The 27530-nt window shown below is 41.7% G+C and overlaps 1 protein-coding gene across 2 annotated transcripts; it reads right to left on the bottom strand.

The window, feature by feature from the left end:
* Positions 1–490: 490 nt before the first annotated feature.
* Positions 491–27530, bottom strand: marchf5 (membrane-associated ring finger (C3HC4) 5). 2 transcript variants are annotated; one of them, XM_084375229.1, is made up of 6 exons: positions 27099–27530; positions 15968–16170; positions 4898–5028; positions 4444–4627; positions 4018–4169; positions 491–2780 (listed from the first exon to the last, which is right to left on the bottom strand). In XM_084375229.1, exons 1-6 carry the CDS (start codon positions 27125–27127, stop codon positions 2664–2666), a joined length of 816 nt encoding a protein of 271 aa, XP_084231355.1. In that variant the 5' UTR covers positions 27128–27530; the 3' UTR covers positions 491–2663. The 2 variants fall into 2 exon arrangements, with proteins under 2 accessions (XP_084231355.1, XP_084231354.1); XM_084375228.1 differs by having other exon boundaries at positions 4018–4184; positions 27099–27529.

The following is a 27530-nucleotide window of genomic DNA, read 5'->3' as shown; positions in this document are numbered from 1 at the left end:
ATTTGGTAACATTTCATTTTACAGGTCTTACGAAGATAGACAGCTGGCAATGTCCTTAATACATTTCGAGAAAACTTCAAACTGGCCTCTGCTAATAATTTTATTTTCCAACTGCTTTCTGTACAACTTCCTCTCAGCAGGCCACTAAATTGAGGAGCGCTGTTACATTCCAACTAGTTGGAAATTACACTGGCACGATCAGCAGATGAGGGAAAGTTAGAAACTAGTTGGAGGTAAAGCAACAACTCGCGTCAATTTAGTGGCCTGCTGAGTACTTAGACAGAAACTAGTTGGAAGTTAAGGCAGGATTGGCAGATGTTAGCCACAAATTATTTTTTACAAAATGGAAATTAAGCTGCACAACTCATTTAGATTTAATGGAAAGTAATGTTACTTGATAATTACCACCTACTTGCCATGAAATTTGTCAACCTGTAAAATGAAGACCTACCCGACATTTCCCTCCCCACAATCAACACGTGCACGTCAACATTGGAAAAATACATTTATTCACAGAACCGATACCATAGAGCTCTAAAGTCAGACACGTCGTCTGTACAACACAGTTCAGACTCGAACGTCTCTTTTGGCAGAGTGGAGACTTTACAGTGGATGTGCAGGGGGAGGCTGTGGTTTGCAGGCTGCAGGAGGACGTCCGTAAAGCAGGCACAGTTTATATGTGCGGGTTAAATATTCCACGTGGTCAGCTATGCCTCGTCACAGGAAGTCACACACTGATGTTTCTGAGCTCCTTCCAGAGGTGGAACACATCGACTTAGAGCTTACTTATCTGACAACTGCCACATGAAAAAGTGAAAGTCATAATCACATCACGCTCCCAATGATTAAAAACAAGCTTATTTACTATAATGTAGAGCCCGACTGATAACTTTATTGGCTTATCACATACGTAGTGCATTGGCATATATATTACCAGGTATGAAAACTCTTGTTTTAAGAGATTATGCAGAAAAAAAATGTTGGGATAGTTTGTGATTATTAAATTCCCGTCAACACAAGGTGGTTGTTTAACTGAAAATATTCATTTTTGATTTATAACTACATCTCAAGTTACTGCAAAACAATGTGTGTATATCAGCCAATATATTGATATTGGACTTTTTTCCTTCCCAAAAAAGGTATCGGTTACAAAAAATCAAGTATCGGTGGAGCTCTACCGTCTGTATGTTAAAGAGTCAGTTCACTAAAACGACAAAAAGCCCTATTTTCTTACTTAGTACTTACGTTGGGCTAGTAATGGCAATCTCAAAGCCTAGACAAACAAAACACTACTGTTCTACTGACAGCATTTAAATATACATTAAGAAAAACAGCAAGTAGCTGTGAAAGGTTTATTTTCTACTAAAGAAATGGTCCCAAATTACACAAGAATCTTTTTCTAATGCAAATTAAAAAAACTATCTGCACGCCTAGAAACCACGAGTCGTAAATGAGGAAAATATGGTTCGTATCATTTTTGTTGAACTGACCCTTTAATTTTCCCAAGAGTCCTGCCAAAATGTAATCTAACTCCAGTGACTCATTTTCAATTATCAAGTCCAGGTTTCACTCTCATCTCCATGGTGATGACCTCAGAAGCACAGACTGACCTGAGCCGCAGTTCACACTCAGACAAGTCAAATAAAAACCCAGACCGCATCAGTCAGGGCTGAAATGTTCAGTTCCACATCTCCCATTGAAAAGTGCTGCGTCGAGCGTCGTTCAGGCGTCACCCGAAGCTTTCAAAAGCATCCATTTTATCCGTCACGGCGACAGGCTCGTCCTGCAGGAGCTCAACCAAACTTAGGGAGGGCTGCGGCGGCCGACGAAGCTTCGAAAACACATCCGAGTGAAAGCGTTTTGTAAAATGGAGATAAAGCTTCGGACACCTGATGTGAACACTGCCGAGGCATGTGAGCGAAAGAATTAAACACCAAAGTCGTTCAAATAACGCCGGGCTCTATAACAAAACTCTATATTAACATCCTAGCTGTGGTCAGTGTGTTAGGTAAGTTTTCTCCTAATTCTTCCTGGTTGTGATGTAACGTACTGCATCATGATTCACATCTGTCAACACATTTTATTATTTATCATTAATACATTCCACTCACTGAACTTCATTCAATATCAACCCCCCAAACATTGGCAAAGGGGGCTTTTCAGATCTGCAAAATAAACATTATAAAACAATTATTTATTATTAATATTATTATAAAACTTTCTAATTACACATGCCCCGCATTTTCTTTTCCTTTAAAATACAGTAAGTTTACAATAAGTATTAGTCATGTGATTGTATAAGCACATCCACCCTACAGTCGCACAGCTGGAGTTTCTTGGGAAAGAGACGTGGTGTGTGTTAATGTGTAACGGATAAGTGTGTCTTATCTGTTTTCACCTCACAAAAGCATCAAATTTAAAACAAAGTGTAGTGCCGGTGGTGGGGGATCCTTGCATGAATGTCAGCTCCAGGGAGGGGTGAGGGGGTGAGGCGCGTGGAGGAAGAGTGGGTGAGTAAAGGGGTGACGCTGATCCCGAGTCCGTTTCACCAGCGCTTCCTGCTCAGAGTCTGACGGTTCATTCCCTCCCTCCCCTCGCCCCTCCAGCAGAGGTGTGTGTGGTTCGTCCGGCCGGCCGGCTTCCCTCCGGACCGCCCGGCCTCCTCAGGCCTCCTCCTGCTCGGGGAAGTTGAGGATCCTGCGGTGGGCTTGCCTCAGGTACTGCTGCTGTTTGAAGTACACCTTAAACGCCCCCTTGATGGCCACAAAGGCGATACCTCCCTGTAGGGAAACAAACAGGGTGTGTTGAAAGAGGGCTTAAAGACACATTCAGCTCAAAACATCAAAGCTTCTCCCACTCAGGACTTAAGAAGAATCTTCTTTCATTCCCACGCCGACTGTCACACGTATGACAGCAACTTACATCCCATAATCACATGCAGATAAACAGACAGAAGATCATCTGGTTGCTTCCTGTCCTGCTACGAGTAAGGAATATTCTACCACATTTACAGCACCTCATTGTCAAAATTGGCTCTGTGAAGTCAAAATTAACATTCACGAGCAGCTTCAGTGTAAATGATGAAATGATACAGAGAGCCTGATTTCCTGATGCATGGGAGCAGCAATACAACCGGAAGAGAAATCCGGCTCTCCTGTAACAAACTTCAGACGCAGGCTGACTGCATATGGACATGATTTATTTAAGACGATGAGTTCAAAGAAAGAAGTTCAACATTTTGTGAAAAAAGCTCATTTGCTTTCTTGCCATGAGTTAGATGAGAAGATTTGTATGACACTTAAAATAACATAGAGCTACAGCAAGTGGCTGGGTAGCTTTTCATTCAGCTCCTCGTGCAGTTAACCAACAATGTAATCATGTGGAATTTATAATTATGGATCCTACATATTTTAAAAGCATTTTACCTCACAAAAAAATATAACAAAAAAAAAAAAATTGTACCTCGCTGACAGTCCTGTTTTTTGCATTCCTGGTTTAATGCCTACCTTTAATTTGCCCGTTAATGTTTCCTGTTGTCAAGTAAAACAGTCTTGTTATTTCAAATTTGGTGATTCATGTTTTCCTTTTCAACGAAGCAATAAATAACCTGGGTCTTTCTTCTTCCTTCCTTTAAAGGTATAACTTTGGCAGTCTGTCACTCAGAGCTCAGTAGACGAGGACACGGTGTTCAGAGGTATCAGTGCAGCCTGGATCACACGGGCCACTCTGGTTACCTCTCTGTCGTCAGCAGTGAGAGAGGAGATCGGGGTTTCTCTTAGCTACCAATGGCTCATATTTTGCACCATGCATATTGCATATTTTTAACAGCCGCTAAACTGGAATCATTTATTCACTAGCACTGTTGTTGTGTTCCCCTTGAATCACAAGGGACTAAACAAGAGGAGCCTGTAGAAAGTGTTTAACTCACCTGAACACCTACAGAATCATTTAGATTAATGAATTAGTATACTGTGTTTTTCTGTTTTGGATGCATGAGCTGTTTGTGATTGTACCCACCAGGATGGTCCTCTGCAGGTTGGAGTTGACGCTGCTGAACATGAGCTTCCCCACGATGGTGGCGATGGTGGGGAAGACCAGAGCGCCGCACAGGATCCGCGTGGCCGACACGTGGTCCGCCAGGGGGCTGGCCTCTGCTGGGATACGAGGAACTGGGCAGCCAATCCCTGCAGAGACGCAAAGACAGCGGCAGGGAGCCAGATGAAACACACATGATTGTATTTGTACCTGAGAGCACAGCTGATCTAATCAGCAAAGAGAGCGTTTATTCATTTACCGTTTTCTCCAGCAGTGGAGGCTGCGCTCCAGCTGCAGTAACACACTACTGCTGACTACAGTCACAGCTCTAAAACACATCATCTCGTAATATTTGAATAAGGTCCAACACAAAGACAAATTAATATATGTGTGAGTGTGTGTCCTGACCTGGGAAGATGCTGTTGAGGATCTGCAGTTTGTTGGAGTACTTCCTCCACAGACGCAGGACATAGTCCTCCCAGCGGATCATCTTGCCGAGGATCAGCATGACAGGGATGGTGGGCAGGCCAATGAGCAGGAACAGAGGGTCGGCCCGCTCCATAACATCCAGGCCCTCCTTATGGCCCACCACCTGGAGAGCAGACGGGCCAGTGAGAATGGAAAACTACAGCAGAGGAGTCAAACTGGGTGACTTTCACTTACAAATGAGAAAGAGAATGAAAGAAAGGGGCAAAGCTGGAGCATGTGCACATTATTTGCAGTTATGTAAAGTGGAAGACGTCCAAACATAAATGCATGCGTGACTTGTGGAACTGCTTTGTAGTGTCAAAGTCACAGTCCTGACTAGACAGAACGGACCTATGCTAAAGCAAAACCTCTCAGGAGGGATCACTGGTCATACCTGCATGACAGTGACAGCTCCGTAGGTGACAGCTGTCCAATAGATGGAGCCCACCATGATGCCAGCAGCGGCGAAGGGTCCGGCTTTAGAGATGAGCCGGTCGGCCAGGTCCAGCACATAGACCACGGGACCTGGTGGTGGAGAACAACCGAGAGTGAGACAGACTTGTAGACCTGCAATATATAGTAGAGCTGAAACAATTACTTGATTAATTGATTGAAAGGAAATAATTTAATTGCTTATTAAATGTGAGGATTTACTGCTTTTCTTTGTCACTTATTTTAGCAAATGAAAAGTCTTTGGGTTTCAGACTGTTGGTTTGGGCAAAAGAAGCAATTTGAAGATGTTACTTTGAGCCCTGGGAAATACTGAAGAGCATTTTAACAACTTTTTTATGGACATTTTATCCCATCACCAGTTAATTGATAAGAAAAATAACCTTAAGTCGCAGCCCTTCTGAAATGACAACAGTTAGATTTTAATCAGCTTTAGCTAGTTAGCTAGTGTGTAGTCCATGAGTCGGTTATAAACTCTCTCCAGCTGGTTGATTTTATACATCAGCACTGTTACAATATTGCAGTATAAATCTAGATAGTACTAGATTTAAATAATTGGCAGCAGCCCTAATAGGTAGTAATCAGGTAATCTCAGCTGGTGTAAAAGTTTGTAATGTTAGTCTGAGTCTGATCATCCTGCTTGAAGAGACAACACTGAAGCCAAGTCAATGAACACTGTTCGAGTGTACAGCAGGGGTCATGAGACTCCTGCTGGTAGAACAACCAGTATAACTAGAAAAGCATCCAACGTCAACACATATACTTTCATAACTATCTACAAAACAGAGGCGCCAGCCATCTTTGCTTGCTACTATTGTGTAAATGTTGGCAGGTGAAGCGATGCAGGAATTTAAGCAGCACTGTGACCTGTAAAAACAAAGATTCCCTTTCTGCCTACAGGATGAACGAACTGGGTTTAAAAGAAACTTAAGACACAAGGAAGCTCACTCTAAACAAACATCGTGTTCAGGCTGTCTTTTAGTGAAACGAGAAAAATGGCAGCAATGCAGTAATGTCAAAGTTAAAAAAAGGTGAAGCAGGCCAGGTATGGTGCACACCTTGTGCTGCGGGGTTATTGACAAACAGGGAGGAGCTTCTCAGGCAGGTTCAACCGAGATTAGAAAGAACTAAGCTTGATTCTCGACAGACATGTAATGAGGATTAATCTGAAGTCCAAACGTGCCTTCAGACCAGCTCCGTCCATGTCTGACATCAGGAGCAGGACCTAAAAATTCTCTGCTGCATCCTCCTCCCTGGCATTCCAGGCTGACTCCAGGGAAATCATGCAATATTTACAGGAAGGCAACCTGATTTCCTCACTCAGACAGACCCATCCACAGCCTATTAATAGCTCGCCCAGGAGTCAGTGGGAGGAGAGCGGGGTGGGGACGCGACCGGAGGGAGCGAGCACACAGCACAGCACAGCATCAGACCGTGATGTGTTGCAGTGCAACCCAGTGAAAACTGCAAACAAGCACCTAAACAATTTGCTGGATGTATTACAGATAACTATTATTTTTTTTATATCCATTTCTTTTGGATAACTATTTTATTCTATTCTGTGTAGAAATATGTGTTGACAAATCCTTTAAAATACCATTTCATTCTTAGTAAATTAAAGTCTTTTATAATCACTAATAACTTTATTCGATTCTGACTTATTAAAACATTCACATTATGTTCTGTACAAGGCAGCTCAGATAGTTGTTTTGACAGTCAATGACAATCAAGACTTGAAACTTTAAGAGAAGATTGGCAGCACAGAGCAGCCTGAGTTTAAAGGCCCTGAAAGCATATTTTCCCAAACACCTTCTGACCGTACTGTAAACAGCGTTGTCCTACATACAGTTAACAATACATTATCTGACATAGCAGAAGCAGATTGGGGTATTTCACATCAAGTTTATGTCACTGACCATTCACTAAGCTTTTTATCTACTGTTAAATACACTTGTTAAGCTTTCTGTTCTTTGCATGGTACAGTCTATCGCACTGTTAATTCACTTCACATTTACCATTTATTATTGATGGTTATTTGAAGGTGTTACCAAAAAGTTAGAAAGATTTGAAGCCAGGTTGTCAGGAGGATGTAACAGAAGTGAAAAAAGTATTTACCACAATTCAAATACCGTCAGCAAAAACACAATCTGACAGTTAGTTTGGAGCAGTTAAAACTGGAGCTCGAAATTGCAATACGGCCCAGTGCAATGGCCTACAAGTTAATCATATCTGCAAACACAATATCTGTCACAATATCCAAAATATGATTTATTTATTTTGTACCATCTGGTGCAGCCCTTGTTAAAACCTTTTCACATTTGATGATGGATTATTGTACAGAGATGTGAAAACACTCTCACATATTTATAAAAGTTGTTCAAAGGTCATTTCAACAGGCTTTCTAACAAACACGTTCGTCTCTTGGGAAGGGTGACTTTTATAATCCCATTTTCAAAAGCAGTGATTTTGACACATGTTTTGTCTGGTTGAGAAATAAAGCTGTGAAGTGGTATTCAAACACTGCTGAGTCACTGGTCATTGTGAAAGCAGGCCTTGGTTCAAGAACACTTTCCCCTCTAATGTGTCAGCAGCAGATTGATAAATATATTATCCTCGTCATTAACGTTACAGGGCTGCTGTACAGCCACTAAAAAACACATCGACCTTGCAGCACAGAAAGCTCCCATCACTTTAAGTTAAGAATGACTGTGTTGAAGTTGTTACAGGCCGCTGGCAGAGCTGTCGAGCCATCTCCTAGTCATCAGATTTAATGCAAGCACCTGAGCAGATACATTTTCATGAGCTTGTACAGGAAACCGAAGCGGTGAGACCAAACGGTGACATTTCTAACTACAACGCCGACATTAGCCGACACACCATGTGTAATAAAAGCAGCAGCTTTTAAAAATAATCCTGAGGCTCAGTGGTTATTTTGGGGTTATGGCTTTCTGCAGTTGGGACATAAGTCAGACTTTATTAAGCTGTTTGTACAGCCAGGCCACCGTGAGGCTGTTACCCATAAGCACTTGCCACAAGTTGTATACAATCCAGCCACTGTTAGCTGTACACCTATTTCTGCAGCTGAGTACATCCACTCTGTAAAGGCTTTGAGTGGAGAGCACAGTTCAGTGCAGCATTTTAAACAGCTCCTTCTTTTTAGACGGCGGTGCTCCTGGCCACTTGTTGAGGAAGGAACCCAGAGCGAGCAAGAAGCATTTGGCACTTTTAGAGCTACTTAACACGCGACGGAAATATCACACTTTTATTTCAAAAGTAGTTCGAAAAAAAAAGAAAGCCCTCTCTCGTCCTCTGCCAGCTTTTTGATGCTTTCCGGAGCTCCTTTTTACTGCACCTGTGTTTGCCGACCGGAGTGATCTCGGCGTGCTTGAGCGCATTATTAATATGGCATATTTTGATGACAGGGTTGGAATCTCTTCCGCTTTCTCCCTGCCTAAGCATTACGCCATCGTGGCCGTAGGGAACTGGGTCGCCCCTTAATGGCCGCTGGCAGGATGGAGAGCTGAGCAATTCATTTCATCCACTGGCAGCGGATTCCAAAATTAAGATAATTAAAAAGAAGGGAGGGGGGAAAGTGAAGGAGAGAGGGGAAAAGTGCAACTGCAATTCCTCAGTAGTGGGCACGCATGCTGGCACACGGTTCCAGCTGGCTTGTTTACTCTCTCTAGGCGGAGAGTCAGTTAAGAAGGAGCAGCAAGGACACGACGTCCTCAGAGTTATATTGCCCGCCAAATTAGCATGATAGGCTGACTTTGGCTCTGCAGCAGGTGCTGGTGGGAATTGGGCCAGAACAAAATATACCCTACGCTTTGTGAGCTGCAGTGACGCTCGCTTCCTGTGCTGTAAAGTCAGTGAAAACAATCAAAACCTGGGTTAATAGAAAAGGTGATCTGTGGCTCCAGATCAAACCCCATCTGATCCAGTGACGGGCAGGGGTCCCACCCTGGGAGCCAAACATGAGTAATGCCTGTCAAGCTTCTAGAAATGAGCTGGCCTCTGCAGCAACCCTGAGAAAATAACCGCTGTGGCAACCTCCTAGCTGAGCTCACTACCTGTCCACAGCCATCACCCAAAATGAAAGCTGTCATCCCAGGGTTGTCACTAAGTTGTGAAATTGCCATTACTCTGACGGCTAATTAAAGCTGCTGCGAACGCCACAGCATGTGAAGCCAAGCCACTAAAACGATATTCAAACAGGAGGAATAAATCTGAGATTTTAAGTCAAACTAAACATGGAGCAACTGGCCGTCTGTATGATAAGCAAATCATAAAAAAGGTAGCATTCTGCCTATATCACTACAATAAAGACAAAAATAAGAAAGGAAAATTGCAGCAATGATGCAGCAAAACAAGCTCCTCCTGCTCACTTTGAAGTGCACTCGTGCCCAGCGTATCCTGCAGCTAGAGACTGGAACTCCTCAGACGACATAAATAAAATCCCAGCCAAGAGGTGCAGAGATTTACTCTGTATTTATTAGTAGTATTCGTGTTAGTGATCAAGCTTGAAATGAGATATAGTAAGACCTTCTAGTGCCCTACAGCCTGATTACAACTGAATGCAGGTGTGGGGTGGCATGTTTGAGATGTCTGGTTCAAACTTTATCATTTCTGGTTTAGGTTACAGAACAAAACAGTCATGATCTGGTAAAACCCACATAATCTGGTAGTCCAAGTAACAATCCCAAATAATTTGCAAGTGCAGTTTGACCCAAGAATGACATAATGCAGGCCCACGATGCAAAAATTAGTAAATCAGCATGCGCTGCTCTGCTGGGAGGATAAATCCATCCTAGTCTTTATTATCTAGATATGTCACCACCACAGACCTGCAGACATGTGACAAGTCAATTAGTCCAAGTCATTTTTTCTTGGGCAGGTCAAGTCACGGGTTGTGTTAAGTCAATTCGAGCCCTTAGTTAAGGCAAGTCAAGTCACTTTTGCCTCACCCAAGAAACTTAAGTCTTACCTGCAGTATCTGATCTTTACAAAAGAGAAAAGTATTAGCACCTGTCAAATGAAGATATCATTGACCAATTTATTCAACCTGTTCGAAAAGTATAAAAATTGATTGAATTAGTTTGAGATTCAATGAGATAAATATAATCAAACAAATTAAATAAAAGCTTACTTCATGTCTTGTCAATCAAAAAATATTCCCTCTCCATCACTTTTAAAGAGTCATTCGAGTCATCATGTCTCATGTCAAGTCAAGCCTCAGCTGATTAATTTTGTCAAGTCAAGTTGCAAGTCATCAAAACAGTGACTTGAGTCAACTTGAGTCCACATCTCTGCAGACCTGAGGTCTAGTGACAAATGAATGTCATGTTTCAGTCACAGGGAAACACTGCAGGACAGCTGTGATTTCATGGACTCATCAGCAGAGCGGCGGTATAACTCCATTCATCTCCGCTCTGCTCCGTCAGCCTTTGATGAGCAGCACCGTCGGCTCCTCCCGTGACCCAGTTTCACTCCCACTCCTCTGTGCCAGACACATCCAGCATCCCTGCTGCACGACTCCCTCGCCACCTCTGTCTGACACTGGCTAATGGGATTAAGAAAACGACACTTTCCCCTGAGGATGACGAGCCTCTCAGGTAAACTCAACAGGCTCGGTGCATACAACCAACCGTTAGTCCACACATCCTGTCCAGATACATTCAGCTGCTAAATTAACCTTCCCTTTGTTCTGAACATGGCTAGAAAATGACTCGACTTCTGTGGTTCTGGGTTTAGCACTTAAATATCAATAAAAAGATTCACAAAACATCTTGAGGCTGAAACTCTTAAAAATAATGGGCAGATCAGCGCTTACTTTGACATTTTAAGTTTAAACCATTTAAAACCTCTCAGTCAGACAAGTAAGAGGCAACCCAGAGGACTGAGACCACTTAATAATCTCTCAGCTGACATCAGTGTTTTGGAAAAAAACAATAATTAACTGGAAAGGATGCTCTCAGCAGCATTATTTTATTTTAACTTTTATTTAAGCAGGACGAGTCCCATGAGATTAAAAATCTTGTCTCAAGGGAAACTTAGGAACTTTTAGCATAATTTCAGACAGTTCCTTGTGATAAGATACTCTGTGAATACATCCCATTTCCAAAGCTCTGCTATTTGCATATGATAAACATCCTGATTCCCAGAGGGACCATCTGAATCTAACTCCACACTTCTCTCATTTAAAAATGCAAAACTGACAAAACTTTTCTGACTTTTAACAGCCAGTTAGATGTGCTGCTTCTGCCCACTCATCCTCACAATCTGTCATCTTAACTGAAGGGAAACCAAACAGAGTCACACACAGCTAAATCAAAGGTAACACAAGCCTCTGGTTGCTTATACAAAGTCCTCATTAAAAGAATGGTGATTGTGGCAGAAGCCTGCTGTATCATTCTCTATGGGCGCCATCACTCAGCAGATCAGCCACAGCAAAGAGGAAGTTCCCTTTCAAAATAAACCACTGGCCCATCCATCATAGCGGTCTATTGCTGCTGGCCAAACCACTTGAGCATTTGAACACATGACAAAGAAACACAAACTTTGGAAAGGGCGTCAGGAGCTGATGAGTGTAAACACTTTACCTCGCAGGCCACAACTCCTCTCTGACTGTAAAAAAAAAAAAAAAGGACTTGGCCAAGAATAACTAACCACGAGGACATAATGATGAGGCACACTGAGAAAACACTGATGCAATGTGTCTAAATCATGACTTCAAAAGTTCCTGTGTCAAACAGACTCAATTCATAATATGTCTCAAAGCCAGAGCATGTGAGTGAGACTAACAATAGATAAAATGTTTGTATATCCTCTTTAAAACAACAACACATTCATCTGAAGCTCAACATCAACACAACCAATGAGCTTGTGGAGTGCTACTGCAGTAGTTAAAAACATCATCGTCATATTCCTGTATGTGTTCACGTGTTTGGCCAATAAAGTCAATTCTGAAACGTCGATGCTTCACGCACGTTCAAACCGGCAGCGCAGAACATATAATCAATCACCACAGTTTGAAGGTGGGCACCAAGAATTAGTGTCACATAATTCAATATCTGTCCAAATGTGAGATATGGTCACAATCACCTTCTGTTCCTGAGTTATGGCATTGAATAATGGCAAGAAGTGTTTCTGCAGAACTTTATGATGTCACAGGGAAGTTGACCTTTTGTATATAAAATGTCATCACTTCATCATCCATCCTGTTTGACATTTGTGTGAAATCTTGTCATAATTAGCGTATGAATTCTTGGGTTATGGTCAATAACGTGTTTTGTGAGGTCAGAGTGACCTTTGACCACCATAATCTAATCAGTTCATCTTTGAGTCCAAGTGGACGTTTGTGCCTAATTTGAAGAAACTCCCTCGAAGCATTCCTGAAATATCTGGTTCACAAGAATGAGATGGATAGACGGATGGATGGACAACCCAAAAACATAATACCTTCGACCGAGGCTATGGCTGTTGCAGAGGCGTAAAAAAGTCAGACAAGTTCTCTTTGACTGAACAAGAATAGATTTGCATTCAGTTCAGCCTGAGATTGAATATTAACCTAGAAAACACTTGCTGTGAAATACCAAAACAACAACAAAAGATAACTTTGTTCCCTGCTCTAGTAAGTCGTCTTTAATTTCAGAACCATAATTTTGACAGAATTAATAAAACCACACAAGGAAAGGGTACATGAATATCCAGTGTATCCCTGACTGTGAATGATTTGTCCTAATATAGCCCGAAGAGCACCTCTCCTTTTACCATGTTGCTTGGCAACCAGTCAGTCATGGCCTCGCCTCAATTTCACTGATTCACTGCACGTTTGTGCTTCCCTTTGCTGAACAGTGATGAATTTGTAACTAATGGACTTATTCTTCAGCAGTGACACAAACACTGAGCTCGCGTTTACACCACTAATCCAATGACACTAAATATTAAACTTATTTCTGTGATGTAAATTGAAGTTGCGAGTTCAACATTTATTCAACTGACGAAACTCTTGATTGTAGTGAACAATCAGACGCATGCATGCATTTCATATATATCCCGGGTGATAGAAAATACAAGAAACCTGTGAAATAATCATTAATACTTTAAATAAGCTGCACAAATTGTCTTTTTCAGACATTTAGACATGTCATAGTAAGAAAAGCACAGGTGTTACTAACAACATTAAAGACGGCTCTGCTCTATTCAAATGTCTGACACTGAGCCAGCACGCACAACAGCAGGACTTGGACACTGAAGCCATCATTAACTTTATTATTTACACCTGTGCCGCTTCTACTGTGACATGTCAAAATGTCATCTGTGAAAATAACACTGATTTAACTCTGTAATGTAGGCTTCACACCTGAAAGCACGCACAGCAAAATGAGCAATAAGTATAAATGAATTAGTATAATTTTGTGTTATTACAGTGAACTGACCTTAAAATGGCCGAGATTTTCATCTCTTTAAGTCTATATCTTGAGACGCGTATTCAGTGCACATGCAAAGCTCTGGTTTGACAGATACTGCTGCCTCCTAATTCAACTATCTATTCATCTATTCACCCGATTTGAATGTCTCCTTTCTGTTAGGCCCTAAATCAATTGTGTAAAAGATCTGATCATTTATCGTGACAGCGATAAACACAGAAAATCTCCACTCAAATGGTACCCTCTTAGTTTTGGAACATTTCTTTATGACCTTGCTGGAAACTCCTCAACTGCCTCATATTAGTGAGATATTTTTTGCTTCAAGGCAGATTTTTTTTTATTTGTGAGCCAACAAATGTGATAATTGAATGACTTATTAATTATCACTTAACACGTTTAATCAATTAAATGTGTTATCAGGGACTGTTGGACTTTTTCCTGCATCTAACGGTTGATGCAGCACTAATTGCCTGTGAGCCAATTAACACAACCTTAAATACAAAAAGCAAAGGGCCTGACAGACGCATTCACAAATATCCAGCAACGAGCCAAGTGCCAATGAGTAGCTCTCAGAGTGAGATATAGACATACACAGGGTTATTTACTGAGCAAGAGGAGGAGGAAATGTGTAAAGGAGCTGACCCGAACCTTCTTCTTATAGCACCAAAGTGAGTGACAGCACAGCCTTGGTCACTATAAATATACATGAACCTGTTTACCAGGCAGGCCAGGCCTCCTGCAGACTAACATTGTCTTAGGGCCAGCTACTGTCTCAAATTGCAACTTCTCTCTAGAGGTTGAAATAGCAGTGGCCCAGAGGCTGATGGGTAACCCAGTGACAACTGTGCACTATGAGCCTTATGTGTGTCCAGGTTTTCACATTTGGCTGTAAAACTTCATCAAAAAAGGCCTCACCTACTCTATAGATGAATCTAGAATATTCTTCAGTTGCTACAAAACACTGCTGCAACGAACAGCATCAAGTCAGTCAATGTCTCAGAGAGATATGAATGGATCTGAGACAGAGAAACGAAATGTGAGGAGGTTCTGGCCAAATAAGCATGGTCGTGTTTGGTCTCTGTTCATTAGATGAGTCATAACTGGTGTTTGGGAACAACTGAAGCCCTCGTCACTCTGACGTGTCAGGATAATTGAGGCAGCCGCTTTTCTAAACTGCTGCTGGTCAATCAGCCAGGAGCTGGGCTGTGTAACAAGTGAGCACCCTTCTGTTCCCCGTCACACTGAAAGGAAATATTTACCCAGATCACCGCAGAACCTATGCTGGCTCCGGAGTAAACAAACATCCACTCAGGCAAGACAAACTGAATAGCTCTCAGAGCTTTGGGTACAGTTACAGGCAGCAGCTATTAGGTGCGCCTTCAAAGAAGAGCTTCAGCAGTCAATGTACATGAAGACCTGCTCTATAAGGCTGCTTTAATGTTGACATCTGGTGGGAAATGACAGTTGGCATTACAACAAGTCAAAATCCGAATTACAAGTTGGAAACTTTTTGACAGGTTCTCAGTCGATCTTAGTGCTCAGACAGCAGACAGGCAATCTTTCACTTTCGTCCCTGTTTGGACATGCGTCATGCACATAAAAAGGTGCTTTACCAATTTAGCATTGCATTCCTATAACATTGTCAGAGTCACAACGGACAGTTCAAACTAAAAAATCCCCATGCCTCAAGATCAGAGTGATGCTATGACATGTGTTGAAGTTCTGGATGCTTATTTGTTAAAACTTTTCCATCCATCCATGTCAAGCAGCACTCAGACATTATTTAGTTGGCACTGGGTTTCGAAAAGAGAGACTGAAGAAAAATATATTTTATAAAGTAACCGCCGCTGCATTGTCAGTAGCTTCATGTCAGTACACAATCCTCCTTGCAAGCTGTCTAATCGGTACTGCGCATGTGCAACTTTCAACAGCGCTGAGAAACAATTTAGATGTTTCACTCCTGAGCAACTTTTGTTGTCAGCTCCCGGAAAAACAATCTGTATAATTCTGAACAAACAAAATAAACAAACTGACCCTAAAAGCACAGCACAATTTCATATTGATTTATTCTGTTTATATTTGGCGGACCCTGCAACCTTTCTAGCTTCAAACAGTGTTCTGGGGACCTTATTTTCCTCTGAAAACAGCTGGTTTATTCAGTTATGGAAAAAAATATTATTTCTCAGTTTGTAAATATTAAAATGCAGTTCAATTTCTTCACCAAAACGACATTTTGCCCCTTCAAATGTGTAAAAAAAAAATCAATTAACCTCAAAATCTGTATTAAAAAAATAAATTCCATCTCTGAAAATATCTGCCCTGCTTTCACCAAATGCCTCTATTTTGAATAAGACTGAAGCAGGACAATTTTAATCTTAACTCATGAAGCTGACTAAAGCGTTGTGCAGCCACACTTGACCTTGGAAACTAAGTTTTCAGCAGGCACAGAAACCTTGCTCTGAAACTTGAGTACCTTTAAGCCATGTTTACTAATCAGTAAGGACGCATTTTGACCCTAACAGAAAACACAAAGCCTCTTCATGGTTGTCTTGCCCTAGTTTTATCCTTTGAGAAATGCAACCCACCCAGCTTGGGAAAGACGATGAGGTATTCTGCATTGCATTGTGGGCAGGCGACACGCGCCGTGCTGTTGCCCCGCTGCTTCTCGTCCACCCAGCGCTGCAGGCAGGCCTGGTGAACCCACTTGGTGGAGCCGCGGCAGCGACACGGACGCACCCACTCTGCCGTGCGGTCGTCCTCGTCTGTGGCGAAGCACACCCAGCAGCTCCTACAAACAAAACACACACACCCATAGGTTGGATGAAGACAATGAAACACATTCACACACCCTGATAAGTGGAAAAAGGTTGGATATTTCTAAATGGATCTCATTTCCCCATTGTGTTAGAGCTGATGAAAACTGATCTAATTTGATTTCAGAAAAGACACAAAGCGATTAGATAGAGCTTCTGCACTTCTAAATCAAAGCAGTGTGATAAATACATTTGGCTGGAGTAAAAACAACTCAAGCACAGCTCCTGCCCACTGGCACAACATACAGGCAAAAGCAAGCAAGCGAGTCAGCCAGAAAAAAATACTGGCTTCAACACATGTGACTATAGATTCAGTGTTAGAAGCATTAAGAGGCCAGCTCGTGGATTCGGTCCAGCAGCCTCTTTCTCATCACTAATGTCGCGTTTCTTTAATACAATGCTGTATTTCAGCTATGTGGGCCTTGTCAGGTATTTATCAATATTTTTGTATGAATATTTGTTGTGCTTTTTTAACAGTGAGGCACATGTGTGTGAGCATCTGTTTGTGTGCGGTAGACTGGATGCGAGGGTGCAAGAGAACAAGCAAGACGAATGTAATCTTTCTCGTCCCCTTGAATGAAAAGCAGGCAGTCAATGACACAAAGTCACTTCAAATGACTCAAAGGTTTCAGCTGGCCTAGCTAGAACACACACGGACACACACACAGCATCACTCTGAGCCAGGGACTCAAAAATCAGCCAAGATCAATACATAAACCCTATAGGCAAACAAAGTGTTATATGCTGACTGCTTGTCAAGCATTTCTGAGAGCACAGCAGGAACTGTCAATGCACACCCTCATACTCATACGAGCAGACCCTTCATCCTGTTATCTGGATACAGGGCAAAGAATTTCCGGGGGATTATATTTCCGATCACATCACAATGACAGATATTATTAGGTTTCAAAATCAATACTTTTTTGACCAATATATCCAAAAGAGGGCCAACATTTACCTTACTTCTGCACCGTTTCTCTTGCTACATCTGACCACTTGCTCTGCATCTAGTTTGAGCCTCATTCTTCTGACATTGCCTTTAGGATTAACCACGCTACTACTCAAACCTAAATTTACTGGGGCATCCCCGTGTGAGTGAGCACAATGTTCTGATAAACCACAGCTTGGATATGCAGCGGGGCTTGGTTGCAGACAATATGAGGAGACAGTCTCCCTTGTGTGTGACATCCAGACAAATACCTTGTACTGGCCTCAAGCCAAACCATATTTTAACATCCCCCTTCTGCCTACAAGTATCCCAACACATCCTCCTTCCTCTCTTACCGCATTATATTCTCCCACACATACAGTGAACATTCTGAGTAAAATGTCCACCTCCACCTCAAACTTATGCCTCCTTACTGAAGTAAGTAAAGGAGCCATTAGTATTTTTGGCCTGTCTTCCAATTAATTGGACTCCTTCTGTGAAGAAAACACCCCCAGTCCTCCTCAACTTCATGTCTGTCCAACATCTGGGAGGTAATTTGATCCAAGTTCCCTGACCTTACCCCAGTACATCTCCAACTGTGACATTATATTGCTTTTCCATAATTAATCAGCAGCATGCGACTGGTTAGAAGGGTCACCACCCCTGTGTCTCACTGCATGAGGCTCATTTCAAGAATCTAGACCAGTGACATTCTTATTTTAGCTGCTACGTACCAATGAAAATAGTCATAGGTTAGACCTGAATAATTGATTTAAGAAAATCTGCAACAGCAGGCCATGACTACATCAGCTAAGCTCCCAATCTGTGACTCTGGAGTTCTTTTGGTTCCAGTGGAAATGAGGAATAAAAGCAGTTATTGTCCACCAGTGTGATAAATTGTTAAAATTAAGAAAGATAACAAAATTAAATCCAAAATGTCAAGATTGTACTTTAAGCCACAGTCCCATTCAATTCAGCCTTAGACTAGCTTGTTGCTAGGAGATCCTCTGGTTCAGGAGCTGGCTGCTGCCTTCGACCCATTTACAGCCTGACTATCCGTGTGTGACATTTATGTTCTCATTTTCATAATTACACTGAACCTTGAACAGTTGGCATTTCACTGGATGAATGAAACAATGATTAGTCCACACACACACACACACACACACACACACACACACACACACACACACACACACACACACACACACACACACACACACACACACACACACACACACACTTGAATGACGAGAGAAAAACTTTAATAGAGATGTTTGATTTTGGGTATGATTTGTATGAGGACATTTGTGATAATAGATCTGGAAAAAAATGGCAGATTAATATTCACCAAAATCCAGTAAACAACATTCATACATCATCACCTCCACCATTACACAGTGAACAGGTGTATCTGTTTTAGAAATACATCTAAACTTATGACAATAACGTGAGTGGTTGGTTTAAAAATGGGCCAAATGCAGGATGAGAGGTACCACTCAGGGAAGTATCTCTTCTCTGAAAGGGTTTAGACAACCACCTGCCTGTGCCCGACCTGATGAGATGTATCTAGAGTTTACAGTTTCATTTCCTGTCTTTAACACCAGGTATGCCAGGAATGGAGGAACCCTGCTGCCTTGTTACTCTCACTAGGAAGAAGGAAACGTTTCTTACCGCATAAGGAATATTAGATATACCCGACTGTGGTATGAATTACAGCTCTAATTGCTAAACTTTTTCTCCAGAATGCAGAAATTTCATTGACCCTTAAAAGCATTTGCAAGGGTGGAAAAGGTCTGCTGGGTTTACTGACAATCATTATGCAAAGAAAGTACAATAAATATACGTCATCATTTCCCAGAACTATTCACTGTCTGTGACTGATATTCCCACTGTGTTTCACATTATTCCGGTATATTAGAGGATCAATCCTCTTCTTCACTCAGGTTTGGTTTGCCTTGAAATCTGTATGGACTGTGAGGACTATGCAAACATGTTTGGATGTCTGTGATACCACTGCTCTATGCTATTAAGCATTTAATTTCAATGCAACAGTGATCATGACATGACTGTGGATAAATAGGAGGTAAAATTCTAAGCCGAAGATATCGATATTCAATTTTAAATAATAATTTGACAAACAGCCAATACCAATGTTTTTTTAAAATCGTCGTTTATTTATTTTTTAAATTTATTTTAAAAACTGAATTCTTTTAAAGTGATTTAATCCTTCATTACACTATCTTTGGAAGGACAGAAATTCAATAATCCCAATTTATGAAACAACCTTAAATAATCTTTTTTGGAATAGTAAATGCTCCAAAAGCCTTTGTTAACCTGCTATACAGCTACCTACACAGTCATAAAAAAAAATGCCAGTACTAACAGAGCCTTACAAGCTGATGGCAGGGATGTCAGGAGCTACTACCTCATGATTGTGCCAGCTCAAATTGAATGAGACACAATAGATAAACAACTGCAACAGCCATCAGTGAATGTCATCCTATTTGTTGATAGGCCGGTAGCAGATACCAATGTTTGGCTGATAAAATAGTCCATCTCTAGTAAATAAAAGGCAAACATCCCCCCAAACTGCCTATAAAAAAAAGTCACCAAAATGCTATTTGGAGGAAGAGGCTGGTGAGTTTTCTAGTTACTGCATAGCAAACTTTTATTGGTGAACACCTCAGGCAGCACTTCCATGCTGGCTTCAACCTTTATTCAGCAGTTGACTCAGCGATTTCCCTTGGTACAGTACACCATGTATATTTCAACCTTGCTGCTCCCACATTTAATAATGGATGTCAAATCTGGGGCCTTCTGTCATCGTCACACTGGGGTCTAGGTGTGCTCTGTTACTGGGGCGTACAGGGGGCTCAACTGTGAAAGACTATGGATGACCAACTTGGATTATTTGCTCGGGTTGCTGCCTGCCTGCGATGGCTAATTTTCCAATACTCCCCTGGTGCTGAATAAAACATGACGATGCAGGAGAGGAGCATCAGGGTCGAGGCGCTCAGGTGACATGGCCAGCTGAAGGGCCACGAGGGGCGCATGTGGTAAAATCGGAGAGTGACGGAAACCTCAATTCACACTTCTGTCTAATGTCCTTATAGAGCTCACTTCTGACAGGTATGCGAGCCTGCACCATAGCCAGTGCTTCTTGAAACACCATCGAATGTATTATCACATTTGCATGCACTGCAACGCTAGGAAAGGTAAGATGCGAGCATGCATCTTGTGGACATTTCCAATGTTCTGCACTGCTGGACTTTATACCCACAAAAAACAGCCCAGAGACTGAAAGTGAAGCAGTTATAAAACACAAGGATGAGGAGATGAGTCGAGCAGTGGACAGATGTCTCCACAAGAGCAGGACAGTAGAGAACAAAACCCGGCGCTCCCTTAGATCCACTGGCTCTTATTCCTGTAACCCAGCCCCACAGCATGACAGGACCCAATACAACAGCGTCGAAATGCTATCCTCTATGAGAAACCTTAATCTCCGGCTCGCTGTTGCCTCAACCTGGTTTAACAGAACACTTGGGCAAATAAACCTGCACTGCAGATGTACAAAATGGTCTCCTGCTTACAGAGAATTCCTATGCAATTTGACATGAAAACTGGCTCGTCACCCCATGAATTATAAACAATAGACACTACAAAAGTGTTTACTACTTTGAACTCTGATTTAATTGACCCATCATATTTTTGATATATTTATATCACACAAGCCCATTATGCTGACAGATGCTACCACACCTGTCACATCCCCCGTCACTGCTTAACAAGATCTGAAAGGTTTCCATTAAATCGTCCTTCAGGAACATGAGATCTGATGATGGGCGGCTTGCCTGAACTATTCTTAAGTTAGGTGACCTGCTGTCTCCACCACTTATTTACAGGCTAAACAGGCAAATTCGAGTGGAGCTTTGCTGTTTCCACAATGAGCTTTAATCCACCTAATTCTAACGGACTGCTTTGAAACTTCAAGGGCAGGCAAACGGCAGTGTGTGTATTATCCTTTTCATTCCACCGGTTATTCTGAAAAACCTTCGAGCTGCCAGGATCAAAAGAATGTGCAGCGATGAAGGACTGCAGATCCTTCTAGCCAAGCTAGGCCAACATCAGCTGAGGACGTCAATTTTGACAAGCTAAGAAGTAGCAAAGAACAATATCATGAAGTCACACGAACACAGGGGAGGGGTGTCTGATGGTGGACTCTGAAGGAATACAGAATGACAGTGTGATTGACACTGTGTACAAAGATGAGTGCGACAACGTAGCTACTTTCTCATCATCTCACAAGTCAGGCTCCCGTTCTTTAAGAAGCACATAAGCCACCCCACAAAGGCTCCTTTCACTCGGCAGTGGTCACGTGATGGTGGGAAAGCTTGAGGTTCCTCAGCACAAAAGCAGGGCACAGGAGCACCGGATTCGAGCCCACAAAGATCTTAAAGGAAGGTTAGGGTCTAGGAGGGCTTCTCCATGTCTGACTGCATCGACTCAATCACAAACTAGTCTTGTCCATGTCAGTTAAACAACAACTTGGGCTGTTTGCCACCCTGGAACAGAATAGTATCCAACTACTCAGAGTCTAAGATTAGTACCTTTCATGAGCCTTTGGCAGATAGACTGGTGAGCGTCAGCTGACACACTGACACTGAAAAGATCTGATGCTTGAGTATTTTCCACACGAGGTGGACAAAATAACAGGGTGGCCTTACAATATTGTGCAATCTATTAGAGCAACATAAACTTCAGCTTCTGCAATTATTAGATTTGAGTCAACACCTTGCTGACATTGTCATCAAAACCATTTTAGCCTTGTAGTTAATGCATGTATACTTCACTGTAGTGGATAATAGTTTGTGACAAAAATAACAGAAACTGACCAGTGAACATGATTCATTGAGTTGTGTTTCTGTTGTTCAGTTCGAGACACTGTGACCTTTGTATTATATTAACACGTGCACAGGAGTCCAGCAAAAGGCATTTGCTTTTGCTTTGATTGGCTCATGACTTTGACTGGCCAACTTCCAATGTGAAGAAGACTTCAGCCAGCAGAGGATTACAAACTATTAATCTAGAATCTTCCTTTTTATGGAAGTCTAAAGAGTCACATTCCACGTTCACATGTTTGTAATAAATAATGTGGTAATTTTATTGCGCTGTCTGTGAATGTTCCCAGTATTCAAAGATACAAAGGGTGAAACAGCACTGAAAAAAGGTTTGAGATACCTTAAGCCTACTAGCTACACCACCTAGATTAAGACATGTCAATTGGCATTACCTCTCACTTGAGTTAATGCCATGCTAGTTTAGGTGACAAAGCCATGACTGTTGGTGCATTCAGACTCCTATGTATTCCAAATTAGGGATGCTCTTTGAGAAAAAGAAATATTAGTTATACGTAGGGCTGCACAATATGGTTAAAAAGTGATACTGATACTGAATTAATGATTAATATGGATGACTACATTTTACATCACAATTTTCATTGTCATTGAAAAACCAGTAAGATCATGATGTGGCATTTCTCCCGGTCGTTGCCAAACAAACATGTTAAATTACATCTGGAGAACAAGCTTTGTAGGCCAGAGCATCTCTGCAGCACTACAACATTTTATTTAAACACTGTTTGATGACACATTTACCTATATTAAATAATTGCAGTTTGGATATTGCACTTAATCATATTGCGATTTCAAGTATTTTGCAATTTATTTGTGAGGCCCTAGTTATATGGCTATGATGAAGCAGATAAATGCGTTTCATCTTATTGTGCTACGAAAGACAGTGTAGAATAAAGCACAATGAAAACTATTTTAAATAAAGACATAAATTAGACCTATTATAGATGAATTTGCAAAAAATGTGTACCACCTGTTGTCAGAATCAGGACTAAATAATATTAGTGTCATAATTGTTTTTCTACTTAATCTGCATTGTGTTCTTACAAAAGAAGGCTTTCCTCTTTCCTCTATGAATGTTATTTCCACGGGAATGAAGAGAGCCTGGTGGAACAGACACCACCCTATACAAAAATTACACCAAATCAGGGTCAATCATTACAAGCCCTTATACATACACACAACATCCAGCAACTATTCATTGAACTGGCCACATAAAGAGCAACAGGGTCAGGATCTGGACAACAAACGCAGACAAGAAAAGAGTAAAACAAGGAGGTTGTGTGAGAGCCAATAAAAAGGTCAGTCTGGATTGAAATGTGTCCCCCACATCTATTTGTGAAACACTGCATTGCAGGGGCAGCTGGCTGCTTGTGGCAGGCCCAGATAAGAGCCTGTGGAGCCTTATGTTTGTCAGTGATAGAGGCTGGGTACACAACTGTCTAGAAGCGAGGGGACATGACATACATCTTCTTGCTATCGGCTCCTCAAACACTGTCAGGGTTATTGCCTCTGCCACACACCCGCAGCACGCAGCTGAAGCACATTTCACAAAGCTCACATGCCCTTCCTTTCTTTCTGCTACTGTACCATGTGCTTGGGAAATGGTTTCAAAGTCCAAAGTTCAATAATTACAGAAAGTGCTGCGTCAAATGCCTTTTAGTATGCACTGCATAAGCTATCAAATGCCAGGGACTATTTTGAGGGGGAACAGCACTACGATGTGCTCGGACACTGTTGCAGCATCTGTTGACCACCACTCACACAGAAAAGGGAAAATTCTGGCCACACATGTAGGATAATGACAGCTGGAGCGCAGCCAACATGTCCGACTTAAACCAAACATACATACACAAAATGTATCATTACATTCAGAATAAAGCTGGGTAGACATTGAGCTGCTCAGTTGAGAGAAATGTTTGAGATTTATCTACATCCGAGTTAAAAACTGGATTCCCTGCTCACTTGGTGAAAGACACTTAGATCTTATCACATCTAATCTAATTCTGCAGCGCTTGTGTGTCCAAGTTTGCACTTTAATTTTGGGTAGAGTGAGAGTAGTATGTCAAAACACTAAACCTATTATGAATCACCTGCCAGTTCAATAATAATGATTATTTCACTGAATTCATCCCATGGATGTTTTTTGGGAAGCAAGATGATAACACTAGTTTGTACAGTACACCATGACCAGCATTTTCTACAATGATAGTTTATTCCAGGTATTCTAATATGGAAAATACACTGATAGCAGAAACAGACATGACATCAACTTAATTTATTTAAACACCAGCTCCCATGAAACTAGGGTTTCAAAACAGCAGATCACACAACTAGTGTTGCTGACATGTCTTTTCTGCTGATGTCAGGACAAGTAAAAAAAAAAATAACTGCAATTTATGCATCTGCTTATGAAGCGTGTTTCTTCCTCTCTTCATATAGCAGGCTATGACAGAAAAGGCTGGCCACATCTGACTTACCAAGTCTCCCTTTTTTCTTTAGTTTCATCATGAAATTAAAACCGACAAACAGAGGCTGAAAAAACTCTGATCACACTGTAAAAACAAAGCAGTGCTGATGAAATATGAACCACGATCCTGTTCATTGTCCATTTCTCACCTTACATGTTTTCTGAGGAATATTTTTAGTGTACTGTTTAGCTGTAGCCAAATAGTTACTCGTTTCAAAACAGACTTCAAACCCAAATAAAGCCCCGCCCAACTCGCAGCACATCAACCATCAGCGTGAGTGTTTACTGGTTCGATGCAGCACAGTGCATTCCAGTAGTTGTAGGTTTTCTATCTTTTGGGCAAAAGGGTCTGATTTTCTGGTCATGTAGCACAATTTGTGTGTCTTTTTGTGTCTTTCTACTGGATCGACAGCCCACTTTTATGCCGGGGCCATCTTTCCAGTGGTTAAATGCTTCATTGTGCTCCTGAGGTCAGCTAACTTCCAGTACAACTATTTTTAATAAAAGCAAAAAACCTAATTGGTTGTTGTTGTATTTCAAGGGTTAGAGTCTTAGACCCCAATCACACAGAGACTCGTTACGACAGGAGCAGGGCAAAACAGTGTGGGGCAACGGGGCCATCATATCATATGTGATTAATGGAAAAAGCAGTGACACTCCATGCCTTGCACTGAAAAGTAGAAAATATTTCAACTTCTAAAAACAGCTAGAAAAAATATCGGCACAGTGCAAGATAGGAGTGTATGCCAGGCATGCTGCACCATTGGAAAGCAATTGTTTTGCTGGCAATGCGTTTCTAATGACGCATCTTGGTGTGATCAGCCACTTAAATGACACTTTGTCATTATGACATGCCTGTGGATCACCATTTCTTTGCAAGGCCGCAAGAAAAAGCCGCATCACCAACTGAAAACAACACTCGAAATGTTTATGGCAGAAACTGATGTTCTAGCCGACACAACCCAGGAAGCCACACACAGGCAGAATAACAATGTGCTGAAGGTGAATTCAACTTGTTGCCTGGAGAGGTTGGCTGCTGGCTATCACAAATAATAAAAAAAGAGCATCCTTTTGGACATGGATTTGTGGCTGCAGTGTCTGGATTTCATGTCTAGTGTGACCGCCAAAGTGACGAGATACAGCTCTGAGCAAGGTTCAGGGCCATGCACTGCTCCAAGTGACACGCAGAGTTGCTGACTTTGTGCCTTGACATCCCTGATGAAAAGTACTGAGGGTAGGATTGTATGTGTTTATAGCTCAAAATAATTCTCCACCTGTCATGATGTATCGCTCCTCCATGTGACCATTAAACTGGGTGCCGCAGTCAGCCGAGTAAAACTTGTTTTGTCAGACATTTCAATGTCAGAAGCCATGTTTGAACTTCTTGTGTCAGCTGGAAAACTTGCCACTGCAACACTTCCCTGGGGCTTCAAAAAGAATTCACCAATTTGTGTACACAGGCACTGGACAGCTAGGACAGTTTGGCAGCGTGACATAAAGCTACATGTATATGTGTTCATATAAAATGTCTACACTACACAAAAGGGTTGCCATTTCACCCAAAGGCAGCTTTGCTTTGTTGCTATCTGGATGTGGTTTCTCTTCATTGCTTCCAACTATATGTGCTTGCTGCTTGTAAAACTCCATAAATTCTCATGATGCTTCAAGTTTTTTTGTTATTGTTTTTTTAATTTAAATCAGGTTTGCGGTGTTGAAGTTTCCAACGCCGAGTATGCCACCTGAAAAACTGTCAGTGCACAATTTGCATTCTGCTGCTTTGCTGTATCCTGGTTCAGTGTAACATATCCAGATTCTTCGTTAGTGACAGATATGACTCATACTTCCTCTCCCATACAACCTTTCCTGAAGATCTCCACCAGTCAGCCTTTGTCCCAATATATGCTCAGCATGATTTCCTCTTTTGCAAATCTCAGTGGTGACACAAGCTTTTTCCACATGGACAATTCATATTATCAAGTTACTTAAGAGTTACATAAGTTGTGGCTATTTTATGCACAAGTGCGTGTTGATATAGTAAATATCCAGATAAATGAAAACAAACTTGTCATGAAAATGGCTTTCAGTGTCCCATGTAACAGAAGATAAGAGGTGTATTCATTCAGTGCCATAATGATTGTTAACTGTGAACGTGACGATTGCAGAAATCTTACTGGGTAAATAGTTAACATGCCAAATGATTTGAGGAAAGTGGCACCTGACACTATGACCTCTAGTTTATGTCCGGGTCAGGAGGTCAGCGTTACAGAACTACATATATAATGTTCAACGAGATATGCAGGTATTATGATGACATAATGCAGTAATCATGTTATAACGGTAGTAAGTTAGCGGTCGTGGAGGACGCCCTGTATCAACACTGCTTATATACACTCACTCTCTAACGTTAATTGTTTCTAATTATTCAGTTTTAAGTCAGGGGTCGGTAAGAAACCACAACTACACATTAAAGTTGATAAGTTTCTGAATATTTTGACAACAACTGAGTTAACTGCTCTCCATTTGTCCACCGTGTTGATTTTACGTAAAGCTACGTAGCACCCATTAGCATGTTAGCCGCAAACTTGAACTCACCTGTCCAAATTCTGCTGCTGTTCCGCCATTATCGTGGAGAAGCAAATAAATACTCAAGTGCTGGCTTGCTGATGGAGCAGATTAACTCCGTTACGGATAAAACATTAAAATGGCACGCCTGTTTAGTTGCTGCAGCTGAGGTTGGCTTTGAATCACTTGCTCGCTTGCTAGCTGAGGAGCTGACGCTAACTAGCTACATAGGCCTTTGTGTTGATACGCGCGTCAGCTGCAGACGAGCCAGTTGTGAGGCGTACAACTATTCCTCCGCGGTCATGGCAGTCAGAATAGCATTCATCTGCGCCCGGTGCACTATTTCAGCTAAAAATCCTCTTTATAACGGCTACGGCCTCGTTTGTCACTAATATTATCGCATTGGCGTGACCGCTTGACTCCATCGACTAGCCGTCTCTGAGGTAACGCCAAATAGCACGG

The sequence above is a fragment of the Pagrus pagrus genome (assembly GCF_965226575.1).
Source record: "Pagrus pagrus genome assembly, chromosome: 15".
Lineage (NCBI taxonomy): Eukaryota > Metazoa > Chordata > Actinopteri > Spariformes > Sparidae > Pagrus > Pagrus pagrus.
Note: the sequence above shows the minus strand (reverse complement) of the source record. Positions and strands in the feature narration are given on the sequence as shown.